Raw genomic sequence first — 15,699 nt, 5'->3', positions numbered from 1 at the left:
TCCTCCCAGCTGACCAGGAGCAGCTCAGGGACATCTTCTCCTTCCTTTCAACTCAGAGCTGCCTGACCAGTGCTCCCCAGACCCCTGCGATAAGGAGGGGACCCAAGTCTGCCAGGACCTCATGGGCAACTTCTACTGCCAGTGCAGAGACGGCTGGGCGGGACGGCTCTGCAACAGAGGTAAGGCCACGGCCTGGGGGCGGGCTGGGGGCATAGGCGTCAGACCCTCTCCGCAGGGCCACCCGAGGGGCCCCGGGCTGGTGGGGCCCTGAGTCCTACTCTCTTCCGCCTCTCCCTGCCGGGCCCCCTACCTGCCCCGCCAGGGACACAGCCGCACCGGCCCGTCTGGCTGAGAGCAGAGTGAGGAGAAGCGGGAGGACGGCAGTCCGGGGGTCCAGGCCCCTCGCTGGCCGGCCCCCTCCCAGTTCCCGGGAGAGGATGGGCGGGCGGGGCCCTCAGCCCCTCCGGTCCTCCCAAGAGCGCGAAGGTTTGCACAGCTCGGGAGGTCTTGCCTCTGCCCCCGGGCAGGGCGCCACCCAGCTTGAAAAGCCACCATGCTGAGCCCTGAACTGTGCTCTAGCCAGGCCACCTCCTTGGAGGGGGCACTGGGGAGGGCGATGACCCCTCCTGAGAGCAGGTCTGGGCCTGCGGTGGGCAGTAGGAGTGCCCTGTAGCTGCCCTGCCCGGCGCGGCCCCCCGCTGATCAGAAAGGAGTCGAGACTCTCTGAGTCTACAGTGTGCAGGGTCAGCAGAGAAGCTGCAGAAACCCCCCAGGACCTGGTTAGAACCCTCAGACGGCCCCCTGGCTGCAGTGGGAGCCCTGGGCCCCTGTGCCCTCCCACCCAGGATCTGAGGGTGGATCCCATGGGGTCGGAGACGCAGACGCTGCGACGTGCTCCAAGCGGGTTGTGGGTCACCTCTGGCTCTCTCTGTGCCTGTGTCCTGTTTCCAGATGTCAATGAGTGTAGCCAGGAGAACGGGAGCTGCAGCCAGATTTGCTACAACAAGCCAGGCAGCTTCCAGTGTGGCTGCTACAGCGGCTATGCACTCTCCCTGGACGGCCGGACCTGCCACGGTGAGGCCCTGGGTCCTGGTTGCCTTCCTCTCTTCTCCTCCCCCATTTTCTTCTGCGATTGCCAAGTTGCCGGTTGGCTGAAGCCACAGTCGCTTTGCTCCTCTGCGAGAGGCTGCAGGCGTGGCTGGTCCCTCCGGCTCTGGAGGCTGTGGGCGTCCTGCAGACACAGCACATGCCCGGGCATGTCCGCGGCCACAGGGAGCTGCCCCAGCACCTCGACATGGGCTGATGCACCAGGACCTGTGGACAGGGCCGGCCCAGCTGGGGAGGCCATGCCTACTGTCCCAGGCTGGGAGGCGGCTGCCAGGCCTCCTTCCAGGCCACAGAGCCTGCAGAGGTTTCTGTGCCAGTCGGGGCCCAGGACATCTGGGGCGGGGGGGTGGGCAGGGAGCCCAGGGTCCCACTGCTCACTGCTTACAAAATCAGCGCTCACAAATGGCAGAAAGGAAAGGTGGCTTTAATCAGAATGCCAGCGATCTGGGGAGATGGTGCCCTCGGTGTCCCCCAGAAACCACCTCTGAAGATTCTGCTCGGCCATGAAAGCTTCTAAAGGGAAACAGAAGGAATCTCAGTTAATCCCTGAGATGGGGGGTCAGAGTCCTCCGTCCCCCACTGTGTGCAGGCGTGTCGACTCCTCATGGCCTCCCTCTAGATGCGATCTTGGTCACACAGTTTGTTCGGGAGATTACTGGAGGGGAAGCTAGCGGGGCGGATCTGGTCATCTGTTCATTATTCTTCATTTCTACTCCTTTGATCTACAGAAAGAAGAGACAGCTTAGGCGAGGTATTGTGTGATCAAAAGATTTGAGAGGTGTGCTTGGGCTGGAGGTGACTGGTTGAAAGCCAGTTGCAATATGGCTCTGCTAAAGTGACAAGGAAGGGGGCTTCCTGAGGGCAGTTTCCTGTAGAGAGCTGCTTATGAATCCCCCCTGTCAGACATCATTCCATTTCTATGGGGTTAGGGGTGAAGGCCTGTCTTCTGTAACTTCTTCGTGCTGACATAGATGCCGTATTCTCAGAGTGGAAGACATTGACGTGGGTCTGTAGCATCTCTTTGCTGACAGTTTTAATTGTCCGCTTACATATACGGGCAGAGCAAGCTGCAGTTATGTTGATGCCCACAAAGATACGGACTATTATGAGCATAGTGTGAATCCCATTCTCTCGAGGCCAGTGCTTGGAGTTGTGAAGCCAGAGATGCAGTTCTGCTCAGGACGGTGCAGCCTGTGTCACGGCTGCAGTCTGGTCCTCGTGCAGATCCGTCCTGACGATGTGGAGCCCTGTAGGTTTACAGGCTCCCTGGGGGGAGCAGGTGCCCTTTGTGTTGTCTCCTTCCCACCACGAAATCTTAGTTTCCACATCTGAAGGCCTGTGTTTGCTCAACTGCCCTTGTAATGAAGTCACGAGCAATTGCGAGTCTTTGCGGCGTGCGGTTCTGTGTGCCATCTGAGGAATCGATGTTATTTGAAGTAACAGTTGCACTTGCTAGAAAGTCCCTTTGTCACTTTAGGAACCAGTTCTTAACTGTAGGCTTTCTGTACTTGTTTGCCAGAGGGGCAGAGGGGATGGAACCTCAGGACTGACCCTTGATTGTCAGTTACAGTGACTGCGGCATTGGCTTCCCACAGGGCAGACCCCGGTGTGAGGAGAGGGGGGAGGAACCAGGGAGCCTGAGTGAGGCCTAGCAGGCAGCGGTCAGCTCCGTGGTCAGCTCAGGGCTCCAGGGCGCAGGCTGGAGCCTAGTCAAAGGGCCCCAGGAGTTACTTTTTTACCTTCCTGGACTGCAGTCATTGGAATTAAGCACCAGCTGTGTGCAGCCCGGCCAGGCAGTGCCCTGTACAGTGTCTCGAATCAGCCTTCTCAACCAGGCCCCTGATCAGCAGTGCCCGCCCCCCACCCCTGCTCCTGGGCTGGGGCCGGAAAGCCCAGTGGATGGATGGAAGGAAGGGAGGAGGCTGGAGAGGAGGGGGGTGGGGAGGGGGATAGGAGGGGAGGGAAAGGAGGGGGAGGGGAGGGGAGGGGAGAGGAGGGAAGGGAGGGGGAAGGGGAATGGGTTAGGAGGGGAGGGAAGGGAGGGAGGGGGAGGGGAGGAGAGGGGGAAGGGAAGGGGAGGGGAAGGAGTGGGGAGGGGGATAGGAGGGGAGGGAAGGGAGGGGGAAGGGAAAGGGAATGGGGGAGGGGAGGGGAGGGAGAGGGGAAGGGGGAGGGGGAGGGGAGGAGGGCTGCGTTGCCCAGGGGTGCAGTGATGACACCGCCAGGCCAGGCTGTGCTCACTCTGCAGAGCTGGATGCCTCTCAGCGGCGGTTCCCAGCCTGGCTGGCGGCATCTCATTTCGGGCCGGCTGCCAGCAGGCCTGGTGGACCTGAAACACAGCTGGTTTCTCCTGCAGACTTGGATGAATGTGAGGACGCAGGCGCCTGCGGGGAGGCTCAGTGCCAGAACCTGCCGGGCTCCTACTCCTGCCTCTGCGAAGAGGGCTATGCGTTCAACGCCCGGGAGAAGTCCTGCCGAGGTACCCGCCCCGACACCACACGGGACACGCACACACGCACACGCGCGCGCAGGGCACTGCTCTCCCAGGAGCACAGCGTGCTGTGAGCGCTTGTGTGGGTTCTACGTACCTGCACACATGCGATATGGCACGTGCCTCTTGTGCACCTGGGCCTCTTCCCCAGAGACACAGGGAGACCGACCAGGCGGGGCCCCTGTGCTTCTGGGCAACGGGCTTCTCTCCTGCCCTCGGTGCAGCCTAGCCCAGCCGAGTCCGGGGGCGCCGAGAGCCATGCTCCCTCCCACCGCCTTCCTGCCTGGGGCCAGCGGCTGCCCCCTCCACCAGGGAGGGAATGGCATAGTCTGGCCCTGCCCACCCACCAGGCCGTCCCTGCGCCGCATGCTGACAGCCTCCGTCCCGCGTCCCCAGGAAGGAGCCGGCCAGCTGGGTGGGAGCCACGGGCCTGGAACTCCCGGGTCTCGAGCTGGGCACTCACGTCCATGGCGGTGTGATGGGGCAGCAGGGTGCGTGGTGGCACCAGTGGGCTCAGGCGCTTCCTTGTGGCCGGCAGATGTGGACGAGTGTGCGGAGGGGCGCTGCGAGCAGGCCTGCGTCAACTCCCCGGGAAGCTACACCTGCCACTGCAACGGGCGCGGGGGCCTCAAGCTGTCCCGGGACATGAACACCTGCGAGGTAGCGCCCGGCCCGGCCTCCCGGCTGCACTGTGGCCCCGCGTGGGGTTGGCTGGGAGCGCATCCTCGGGCCCCGCGGGGAGAGGCGGGGTGGGAGGCGTGGCCGTGCCGTCCGACGTTGGGTTGTGGCCCCCTCAGCTCCCCCAGAGTGACTCACTCATACACGCGTGACCGCGGCCCCTGCCCGGGCTCTGCGACGCATGTGTAGCAAGCGCCCCCTGACCGTGAGCGCAGGCCCACCCCGGCTGCCCTGTGACCCCCCCGGGGCTCCCACCATGTGGTCCTCCAGGTAGTGGAGAAGCTGCATCGTAGAGTAGGAAACATTCTAGAAACAACTTCAAGGTCTCCATTTTTTGCTTGTTTTACAACATTTTATAGTTGTTTTTATTTTTCTCCATGCTTTTCTGTACATTTGAAATATTCCATAATTAAAATATGAAAGCAGAAGGGAAATGCACAGGGAAGGAGGGTGCTGGAGAAACTGCCAGCAGGGAGCGGGAGGCCTCTGAAAGCATCGGAGACCAGCCTCCCCTGGGAGCCCCCATCGTGGGCTGGGCTGGGGGCAGCAGGGTCCCTGGGGGTTCCAGTGGGAGCCCGGCTGAGGGCCCCCACCTGAGGCCAGCTCCCCGCTCCTGACAGGACATCCTGCCCTGCGTGCCCTTCAACGTGGCCAAGAGTGTGAAGTCGCTGTACCTGGGCCGCATGTTCAGCGGGACGCCCGTGATCAGGCTGCGCTTCAAACGGCTGCAGCCCACGAGGTGAGAGGACGGCCCGAGCGTCTGGGCCTGGCGGCGGGGGGCAAAGTCAGCCCCGTGCTCGCGTCCCGGCCAGGGAGCCCGCAGTCCAGCACAGCCACGTGGGCCTCAGGGCTGGTGCCAGCTGCACGCCTCCCCAGGGACTCGCTGCTGGTGTTGGGGTGCGGGCGGCGTTCGGCCTGCTCACCTGGGCTCTTCCCGAGGCCAGGCGAGCCCTCGCCGGGAGGGCTTACGCACCACGACCTGCATGTAACCCACTCGTTTCTGCCGGCGCTCAGACTGGTGGCTGAGTTCGACTTCAGGACCTTTGATCCTGAGGGCGTCCTATTCTTCGCCGGAGGCCATCGGGACAGCACCTGGATCGTCCTGGGCCTGCGGGCCGGCCGACTGGAGCTGCAGCTCCGCTACCAGGGCGTGGGCCGCGTCACCAGCAGCGGGCCCATCATCAACCACGGCTCGTGGCAGACGGTGAGCGTGGCCCCTGCTGCACTGCCTGGGCCGGCCCGGGGCTCCTGGGCCAAAGACACAGCATCTACTTGCACTAGCTCACTCAACAGTTAGTGGGTGCAGCCGTGGCAGGACGGCCCCGCGCCAGAAAGCCTGTGCTCAGATGGGCATTATGTCCCCACAGAAGCAGAGCAGGGCTCCCGCCGCAGCGGCCGTGGTTCTCAGTGGGGTGACTCCTCTGAGGACACCTGGCTGTGTCTGGAGACACTTCTGCTTATCACAGCTGTGGGGGGCATTGGGGTCCCCTGGCAGCTGGATTGAGGCCAGGGGGACTCGGGACTCCCCACCTCGAGGACCCGCCGGTTCAGACCGCCAGTTGCGTCGAGGCTGAGAACTGGCCAAGGTCCCGGTGCCCGGCTCTCGGTGTGGGGCAGGGTCAGACGTGACTCGTGACGCCGTCCCAGGCTCTGGCTTCCTGGCCTGCTCCGTTCATGCTGACCTCCAGCCTCTTGATGGAGGTGCCCTGACCGCCCGGAGCCTGAACGGCAGCCGGTGGCTTTGGAGCTGCCGCTCTGTCCTGCATCATGATGCCTGGAGCAAAGCAGCCTGTGACACGCAGGCTCCCTCCCCAAACTTGGAGGCCCCTTAGTTGGAACTGGGCTTTTAGAAGTAAGTGCTTGAAAGAGAAATGGGAAAAGCATTCTTTTTTCCTCTAGAAATGAAGATTAAATGGAAAAATTTGCCCTGGTCTCTGCGAATAAAAACAGTGTAGACGTTTGCTAATATTTCCATCCTGTCAGTGGCGTCCAGCTCCTCCTTTCCTGGACTCTTAAAGCACCAGCATCTCCAAAGCAGCAGGAGGGATGCCTTCCGCAAAGTTACAGATAAAACAGTCGATCTAGAGGGAAGCCGTCCCGGGGTTGAGGGAGCTCCACACGTGGGAACCCGCTGCCCCGCGGTTGAGGGCAGGAGGGTCCCGAGCGGGGCTGGGACACTGCCCGAGGGGAAGGGGCTAGAGGAGGCATGAGCAGTGGATGCACGTGGCTGCCAGCCCACCCAAGGCACAAGCTGGTCCTTGAGGTGCAGGGCCAGTTCCACAAGGACCTCTGCCCACTCTCCCTGCCCCTGCTCTCCCCACATGTGCACACTGCTGTCTTCTGACCACATTCAGACCCAGTACCTGAGTGTTTCTCCACCCGAGTCAAAAAGGAAACCGAGGGGCTTCTGGGTCATTAGGAAGATGCATCGTGTATAGAGTGACAGATTTTTTAATTTTCCTACAAGGAAAGCAGGGAAGAGTGGCAAGTTATAGAAAGAATTCCTACGTTCAGTCAGCATTCAGTCCGTGCCAGGCACCATTGCTGGAGATTCCGAAGTAATGTATGTTCTCTTGTATTCAAAGTGCTCAGCTGAGGGGTAGGAGAAGCAAAGGACCAGAGACGTCAGGGCTGACCCAAGGGGGCAGTGACCTCAGGGCCCCAGAAGGCAGCTCCCTGACTGAGGCTTAATTTAGGGTCCAGAGATGGGGAAGGGGCTCCAGGTGGGCTCACCTGCAGGAGGGGGGCGGGCCAGGGGGAGGGAGCAGCGTTGGAGGGAAACCAAAACCCACAGGGTCGGAGCCACACCATAGATGCCAGGGAAGCAGTATAGGTGATTGGGAATGTGGCCCCCCCGAGGCTGGGGGTCTCTTGGCCCCGGGTGGTGATGGGAACGTGACCCCCCGAGGCTGGGGGTCTCTTGGCCCCGGGTGGTGATGGGAATTGGTACCCAAGGCTCGGCGCCCCTTCAGAAGGTGCACATCCACCTCATAGCACTTGTACTCTTCAGATCTCCGTTGAGGAGCTCGAGCGGAGCCTGGTGATCAAGGTGAACAAGGATGCTGTCATGAAGATCGCCGTGGCCGGTGACCTGTTCCAGCTGGACAGAGGACTATACCATCTGAACCTGACCGTGGGAGGCGTTCCCTTCAAGGAGAAAGACCTTGTCCAGCCTGTAAGTCCTGTCCCGAGTCCCTGAGGTCGGAGCCCAGGTGGCTGAGCCCGGGGTTTAACCCTGAGGGCCCCGGCAGAGGATCGGAAGGGAGGCGAGCGTCTCTAGACCTTAGCGAGCCGCAGTACAGCTACATCACGTACCTCACCATCTCTCTACGAGACTCATTTGCGTTTTCGTCTAAATTGATGATAAAAATGTCTATTTTGCAGAGGAGATAAATCACAATGAAATTATCCTTTAACAAAAAGAACACTCACCTTTTTTGAACCGTTCCCAAGAACATTCGGGTTGTTAACCCTGCTGGGATTCCCATAGGGGAAACAAGACATAATGGGAGGTTGGCGTTGGCCATTTCCCAAAGTCCTGTCCCATCTCATCACCCCACTCCCCCGGTGTGCTGATATCCACGGCCAGAATCCCTGGTGTTCCGGGTCTGATTTCCACACTGAACAGGAGACGTGAGTCCAGCGCACTGAGATTCCAAGTAGAGGGTGGCGTAAGCAGAGGGCTGGCCCACACCCCAGAGGCCCGTGCGTGCACCTCATGCCTCCTTGTTTTACAGACAAAGGCTGGGGCGGCCTGCTTTGCGCAGAGCCACGCGGCAGGTGCACAGCTTGCGGGCCCGCAGCCCCTGCCCTACACACCCCAGGTGCTTTGGGTGCCTGGTAGGAACGCAGGCACAGCTGCTGTGTAAGGGTCCCCTCGCCCTCATCCTTCCAGGCGGTGGTCAGCGCCCTGTGTCTCTTAGACAGGTGGGGGCCGGGTGCAGGCAGAGGGGGATGGGCACGCTGTCCTCGTCTGCGTGGGGCGCGGATGTGCCTCGTGTGCTGCTGCGTGTGCCTCGCACCTGGAGTCGGGCAGCGATTCCCTGCAGGAGCGCGGAGCCTGTAGTGGAAACACCTCCTCCCGCAGGATTCATCCACGTTTGTGGTGGACTTCCATGGGCCTGCGCTGGGAGGGCGCCGTCGGACCGGGCGGCACCAGGAAGCCACCGGGGGTCTCTGTCTTTCCAGATGAACCCCCGTCTGGACGGCTGCCTGAGGAGTTGGCACTGGCTGGAGGGTGAGGACACCACCGTCCAGGAGACGGTCAAGGTTAACGTGAAAATGCAGTGCTTCTCCTTGACCGAGAGAGGGTCCTTCTTCCCTGGGAGCGGGTTTGCCTTCTACAGCCTGGATTATGGTGAGTCCTGGCTCCTGCATCGGGATGGCTGTGCTTGTCCTTCCAGCCAAAATAAGCCGAAATACACTAAACACCAGAGAAGCAGGAGCCAGTTTCCTACCTGGGAAGACGGCACAAGGGACGGCCTCATGGCCCCCGGGCTACAGGGCGGGGCACAGGCCCACTTCCAGGGCGCAGGGCTGGGAAAAAAAGGGACGGAGGAGGGTGCCGGTGCTCGGTGGCTGAGACGGGCAGGCCAGGCGGATGCAGGGCTCTAAGGGGAACTTCACAGAAGGTTCTGAGACAAGACAGGCTCAGGCTCATCCACGTAGATGTAGATGGAGCCACTCGGAAGCGCCCAGCATTGCAGTCACATTGCTGTGGGCCACGGGGAGGGGGCAACACTTCAAGGAGTCCCCGGGCTCAAGCTTCAGAAGGAAGAGGAGAGAGGCCCCAAAGAGCCGAGGCTTTTCCAGCCGGCGTGCAAGGCAGCAAAGGAGCTTTTCCTTCACACCTGGGGAGAGAGGAGCAGGCCTCGTAGCGGGCGGGGTGGGCAGCTGGGGGCCAGTGCTGCTGCAGGGGACACAGGGTCGACCCAGAGTCCCTCGGCTTCTGTAAAGCAGGGCCCTTCATTCCTGGAACCAACCACAACTCTCTTCCCTTTTATCATCCATCAGTGAGAATTTTACAGTAAAGGCAAATAATCCTCCCGTGCTGATAGGTGAGCACTTAGATGTCAGCTTTATGTGAACTGAGTGAATGTCCCAAATCTCGGCGGTACCATTGCCACCTCTGCTCTGGGGATGTCAACCCGGACGGTGCAGACTTCGGGGGCCGGGTGGGGGTGGACGGTGACGGTTCCATTTGAGTCTGGACCCGGGATTTCCCCGACGTCCCCTCAGACAGGGTGGAAGTTAACCTCTGTTTCCCAGGGGGCACCAGCTGGAGCCCTGAGGCGTCACCGTGCCTGGGCTTACAGGCCTTAGTGACTTCTGAGTTGAGGATGTTGGGAGAGCCCCGGGTCCCGGCCCAGGGGCACCTCGCACAGAACCGCGTGCCTCTTTCTGAGGGTCGGGAAGGCGTCCAGAGCCTGGGCTGCCCGGCGGTCCCAGGTGGACACCTGGTCCAGGGAGGCTCCAGGGTCGCCCCCCTCCCCTTCTCCGTAGCCCACTCCTGCCAGGCTCCTGGCATTGCTGCCAAGGCCCCCTCCCCCAGCTCTGGTCCCCGCTCCACTCTCTCACCCTGTGAGAGTCCCCGGGGTATCCCCAGCCCTCTCTGTTCGTAGACTCTGAGCCTTTCCTGGCTGGAGGCGCACACGTGACCCCCCACCCCCACCCCGCCCCGGCCCTGCTCGTCAGCCCGGGAGGGCAGGTGGCCTGCTGCTTCCTCCAGACCTCACTGCCCCGGTGGCCTGCAAGTTCAAGGAGGGCCCGTCCAGCTTGGAGGACGTGGGGCCTGCTCCCTCCTCCTTAGCAAGTTGGGCCATCCGCTCAAGACCTTGTGTCAGTGTCCCCTTTCTGTCTTTAATTGTCAAAAGCGTCACCACATCACTGAAGGGTTTTTAGAAAAGAACCACTGACCCCAATCGCACCACCTCATACAAAACACATGTCACCCTTGCAGTGTTCGTTTTTGTGCACGGGCAGACCTAGAGCATCCTGTGCCGTTTAATATCACATCGTGGAGCATAAACGTTTAATTCTTCTCTCGCTAACACTGTGGTGACGCAGACACCGCAGGCACGGTCTCCACTGGCTGCAGTGCTGTCCCTGTGCCCGTCACCATGCCTGCTGTGGTCTGCTCGCCGCGTTTGCTGCATGGTTTTGAGCTTCAAGTTCTGCGACAACAAAGGCCAAATGGTAGTTAGAACTCTACGCATTTTTAATATGTCTCGAACTATACCGTCAACGTTCTCACGTTACAACACAGAAAGGACGCATTAGGAAATGACAGATACTGTCCTCAGCAGCAGGTCCAGTGGATCTGGACTCACTGGGTCTCAAAGCCTGAGAAGCCCTCGGTGAGGGGCGTGCGGTTGACCCAACTCTGCACCCGAGAAAACTTCCCCAGGGGAGCCGAGGCGTTGGTGCCTTAAGCACGCTTCTGGCAACCAGGCCGCAGGCCTCATCCTTCAGGGGACTCAGCGGGGAACACACTCCCCCTGCCGCAGGGGCGCAGGGGGAGTTCGGCAGCAGACGAGAAGGCTGGGACGGGGGGTGGTTTCTTTTTCCAATTCTGTGTGCGTTCGATTCGATGAACAATTATGGGAACTGACCATAACAGGCGCCTCTGGGATGGGGACGCACACATGATTCGAGGGGCTCACAGTCCACTGCAGGGAGAGGCCGGCCCACGGCGAGGTCCGAGCCCAAGTGTTCGCAGACGTGGCCTCACCATCCTTCTGCCGATGCAGCCCCTGCCTGTCATTCTCACGAGGTAGAAACACTTAAAAACCGAGAGGGCGGAGGTTGTCTGGCGTCTTCAGCAGCAGGTGATCAAACGTGGGGAGAAAACGTGAGGTGGTGTTCGCCCTCCGAGAGCCGGGGTGCAGCCCTGGTACCACAAGTGCGTTGGAGAGGCGTGCACCACGTATACTCATTCAGATGCGGCGTATACGTGACACGTGCCGTGTGCTTTATAATCCACACGCGGTACCTACTGCAGCCCGCCTAACACACCTGAACAAAACCTCACCCACGGAGGCGTCGATTGTGACGGCAGAAAAGTGCAGCTCAGGATGTAAGATCGTATGTGCTGTTGAGCGGGGCTCGGGGAAGCTTCCGTTTTCTCCGTGTCTTTAACTTTTCAAAGCCCTTCAGCTTGCGGGGCTGCGCAAGGCCGCAGGTGAGGTGCAGAGGGTCAAAGGCTGAGACGCCCGCCCCGTTCAACTGACCTGCGGGGAGGGAGTCAGGGGCGCCCGGGGGCTGAGCACGGCCCGAGTGGCGCGTCTGCGGTCCCGGCGGGACTAGGTGGCCCGGTGGTCACGCGAAGGGGCGCTCGGGGGAGCGGGCGGTGTGGCCATCTTCAGGCGGCCGGGGGCATCTGGACTGCGGCCCAGACCTGAGTCCGGAGCCTGGCCCCCCGTCACTTCCCAGCTGTTGGCACGAACCGCGGGTTCTGGGAGGCTGTCACCGGCTTCCCACCTCCTCCGCTGCCCGGCGTCCTCTGCTGCCCGGGGCCGCGGGGGAGCTGAGCTCGCCGCCCTGCTCCTCCCGTCTCTCTCCCCGTCTCTCTGGTCTGGATCGCCCTGTGATGTGCCGCCTTCATCGCAGCTCGGACATCGCCAGATGTCGGGACCGAGACCACCTGGGAAGTAGAGGCCGTGGCTCGGATCCGCCCCGCCACCGACACGGGGATGCTGCTCGCGCTGGTGGGCGATGACCAGGCCGTGGCCCTCTCTGTGGCCCTGGTCGACTACCACTCCACCAAGAAGCTCAAAAAGCAGGTACCACTCACTGCCCCACCCGACCCCTGACCCCTGAGGATGAACTGCTGCCCCCAGCGCCCAGTGCCTAGCCCGGCTGCGGCCCACACCGTGCCCCTCGAGCTTCCAGCCCACCCTCCCCGTCTCTCACCAGGGCCTGAGCAGCCACGCATGGCTCGGGGACAATGTTGGGGTTCCGAAAGCCAGTTGTGCGGTGGGAAGACTCTCCCACCCGCTCAGTGGTGTAGCAGTTTGAATTAATTGCTCGCATGTAAGCCAAAGGGTTTTGCTCACAGATCAGATCTTCCTTTTGAAAAAGATGTGCAAACGTGCCCCAGACCCTTGTCATGCGGCCCCCTGGGGACGCAGGCGGAGCTCTTGGCACACGCCCTGGACGCGCCGCCCATCACCTCCATGCAGCCCCCCTCTCCCGACTCTCCCTACACCACGCCAGCACCGTGCTCACTGGACTTACTGTTTTCTCAGAGAACAGCTAAGAGGTGGCGGAAATAGGTTTATTTTCTCACCTCTGTCCTAAGAGGGGTGTGTTCACCAAGTCAGCCCGCCCGCGAGGGCCACCCAGCTCCCCTCTTACCGGGGCTGCAAGCTGATGGGTGCGGGTCCGCACCCTGCCCAGGCCAGCTTTCCCCCGTCCCAGTACTTGGGACAAACGGCCCCGAGGCCCGGCCAGCTGAGACCACCTCCCCGGGTGAGGAGAGGGAGAGAGGAGAGGGCAGGGCCGTCGGTCATCACAGCGCCTCTGCCCCGCGTTGTCAGAGGCGTGATCTGCCTGGCGTGTGCCTTTGCTGCCCTGACCCCTCTGTGGTGCTTCGTGGCAGCTCCACGTGGAGGGGCAGCCCCATCCTGTGTCCCGGCTACCGACACGCTGGTGACTGCGGTCACCTCTGCCCAGGCCAGTGCATGTGTGTTCCCGTTTCTGGAGCGTGTTTCCCCCCAGCTCCCGCCCGAGGGTCTGTGGCTTTATTCGTTCTTCCTCCATCACGTTGGACAGGGTCCAGGTGGCCCCCTCCTTCACCCGAGTAGAGACTGAGTCCCTGTCACGCCCCGGCCGCAGGCGACCGTGCCCGCAGGAGGCCCGCAGGACAGGGCAGGACAACAGGGCCCGCGGGCACTTGGCCGCCACCCCACCTGCCCTGCCCCTGCTCAGGTGCGCTTCTCCCCGCAGCTGGTCGTCCTGGCCGTGGAGAGCGTCACCCTGGTCCTGATGGAGATCAAGGTCTGCGACGGCCAGGAGCACGTTGTGACCGTCTCTGTGAACAAGGACGGGGCCACCCTGGAGGTGGACGGCACCAAGGGCCAGAGTGAAGTGAGCCCAGCAGGGCTGCAGGAGAGGCTGGCCGTCCTCGGGAGGCACCTGCAGGGCTCCGTGCTCACCTTCATCGGGGGGCTGCCAGGTAGGGTACCCCAACTTGCTCGCCCCAAGCAGAACTGGGCTGCTCTGTACTAAAAGGAAGAGGGAAGCAGCTGGCCCATGGCTGCATCGGGTGCCTTGCTGGGTGTCAGCCCCGGCCTGCCATTGTGTGTGGCGTCCAGGCTGAGAACACGCTTGCGGGGACAAGCAGCAGCCTGAAGCTTCCCCTCCCCGGCTCCTGCACCCTCCAGGAGCCCCACCCCCAACCGTGGGCATCAGACGGTGGCTCCGGCCAAGGCTAGTGAGGAGGGTTCAACCCACTGGCCCACGCTGGGGGCCAGGTGCCCCAGTGCCCCAGCCAGCCTCGCCCCTGAGGCCTGGTGTCCAGTTGCCATGGCAGCAGGCAGAGTGACCCCGGCCCCTCGTGCATCCGGGGCTCAGGTCTGGTCAGGTGGAGCCAGGAATCGGGGCAAAGTGGTGGCAGGAGGACGAGGCCAGGGCCCCACGTAAGCCCCCGTCCGCTCCCACCCCTCAGGGTGGTGTCCACTTGCCGCAGACGGCGGCGTCTCTGTCTTGGCTGCCAGACTCAGAGTGCCTTTAGTTTTAGTAAGCAGAGCTTTGAAGAAGACGAGAGCCTGGAAGCCCTGGGCATGACTCATTCGGGCCGAGAAGATAATATTTAATTGATCTGACTCTCTGTGTGCGCTCCTGGGGGCCCGGGGGCGGCGTCAAGCCTGGCGCCTGCCTAGGGTGTGTGCCTGAGCCAGACGGAGGGGTTCCACAGGGAAGGGAAACCGTGCCCTCGAGGCGGCCGGAGACGCAGAGCGGGGAGCCCGGGCCCCAGACGCCGGGCATCTCGCCCCCTGAGACGTGTTTGTTCTTCCCCCGCGGCCCAGATGTGCCAGTGACCTCGGCCCCGGTCACAGCCTTCTACCGCGGCTGCATGACGCTGGAGGTCAACCGGAAGGTTCTGGACCTGGACGAAGCCACCTACAAGCACAGCGACATCACGGCCCACTCCTGCCCCCCAGCTGAGCCGGCCGCCTAGGCTTCTGCCGCCGCCGGACGCCCGTGCAGCCACAGCTTTCTTCCCAGACCAGGAAGGACGGCGGGAGGCCCCCGCACCCCCGCCCGAGACACTGAACCCTCGCCCGCCAGCTCCCCTCACGGCCTCCCTGCCCGTGTGTACCATACGTGTAAATAGCGGACTCACCTCAGCACCGCCCGAGCGGACCCGGGAAGAGAATTCTGTTATTTTTATTACCAGATGCTTCTCTCTGACCTAAAACTATGGAAAAATAAAACGTTTACGGAACCTTCCTAGCTCTGTGTCGGCGCTTTCTGCCCCTTGGCGCGCAGCGGCGCAGTCGTCGCGGGTCCGAGGCCGAGAGGTCCGCCAGGCCCGTCGGCTTTAACTCCAGGCGGCATCCCTTCCGCCTGCCGCCCGGCGTCCCCAGGACGGGGATGAGCCGCTTTCCGGGAGGCGGCAGTGCCAGTCGCCTGCCTGCGCCGCCAAGGGCAGGCAGCACAGGCCAACGCCGCCAGCTCCCCGTGCAAACTCGCAGCCTCGGTTCTCCCGCCTTCTCGTTTCGGGAGGCCGTGCGCGGTGCGGGAGGCACCTGCTCATTGTAGAGCGAGCCGGGTCTGCCGGGGGTCGAGCTCACGGGCCTTTCACTCTGGCTCCAGGAGCATGGGGGGCAGTAACGACACCACGACGCCAGCCCAGGTCATGGGGGAGAGCAAGCCCGCGATTTGCAGCTGCGGCGGACACATCCGGGGCTGTGGGCGCTGTCGCGGCAGAGGGTCCCAGGGGAGTTTCCAGCATCCGGTTGGGCTTCCCTCCACCCCAAGACTGAGATTCTATCTTTTTAAATACTAAACCCTGAAGTGTGTTCTGAGGCAGGCAGGAGGGCAGGCAGCCCAGGGTCCCACAGCCCCATTTCAGCTTCATGGCTTTAATCCCTCAAAGCGGCTTTGGGGTCTCTGCACCCACCCACCTCCCCACCCACCCCGCTGCTGAACATGAGTTTACAGTCACAACCTGGCCCAGAGACGAGCGGGGGCGAGAGGAAGGGCAGGGCCCGAAGACCCCAACCCAGCCACGGGCGGAGCCCACAGGAAGCAGAGTGGCCATGGCACCTCAGGAAGAGAAGCTCCCTCTCGATCCTGGAGGAGGAGGTTTGACCTCCAGGATGGCAGCAGGGCCTCTGCCTGGCAGGACTGGCAAGTGGAGTGACCCCGGGGGCCGTGGGCAGAGGCGGCTGGTGCGCCCTGGGGGGGCGGGGCCTCCA

At 62.4% G+C, this 15,699-nt stretch overlaps 1 protein-coding gene across 1 annotated transcript in view; it reads left to right on the top strand.

The window, feature by feature from the left end:
• GAS6 (growth arrest specific 6) overlaps nt 1–14,728 on the top strand; it is a 33,301-nt gene extending 18,573 nt beyond the window's left edge. Inside the window, exons 5-15 of the mRNA XM_082602125.1 lie at nt 57–179; nt 952–1,074; nt 3,464–3,586; nt 4,137–4,258; nt 4,897–5,015; nt 5,291–5,480; nt 7,287–7,451; nt 8,465–8,633; nt 11,885–12,057; nt 13,223–13,451; nt 14,305–14,728. Coding sequence (XP_082458251.1) covers nt 57–179; nt 952–1,074; nt 3,464–3,586; nt 4,137–4,258; nt 4,897–5,015; nt 5,291–5,480; nt 7,287–7,451; nt 8,465–8,633; nt 11,885–12,057; nt 13,223–13,451; nt 14,305–14,456 — 1,688 coding nt within the window. The 3' untranslated portion in view covers nt 14,457–14,728. The remainder of the gene's footprint in view (nt 1–56; nt 180–951; nt 1,075–3,463; nt 3,587–4,136; nt 4,259–4,896; nt 5,016–5,290; nt 5,481–7,286; nt 7,452–8,464; nt 8,634–11,884; nt 12,058–13,222; nt 13,452–14,304) is intronic.
• Nucleotides 14,729–15,699: the final 971 nt, after the last annotated feature.

The sequence above is a fragment of the Mesoplodon mirus genome (genome assembly GCF_964341445.2).
Source record: "Mesoplodon mirus genome assembly, chromosome: 17".
NCBI lineage: Eukaryota > Metazoa > Chordata > Mammalia > Artiodactyla > Ziphiidae > Mesoplodon > Mesoplodon mirus.
This window is presented reverse-complemented; position numbering and strand designations above follow the sequence as displayed.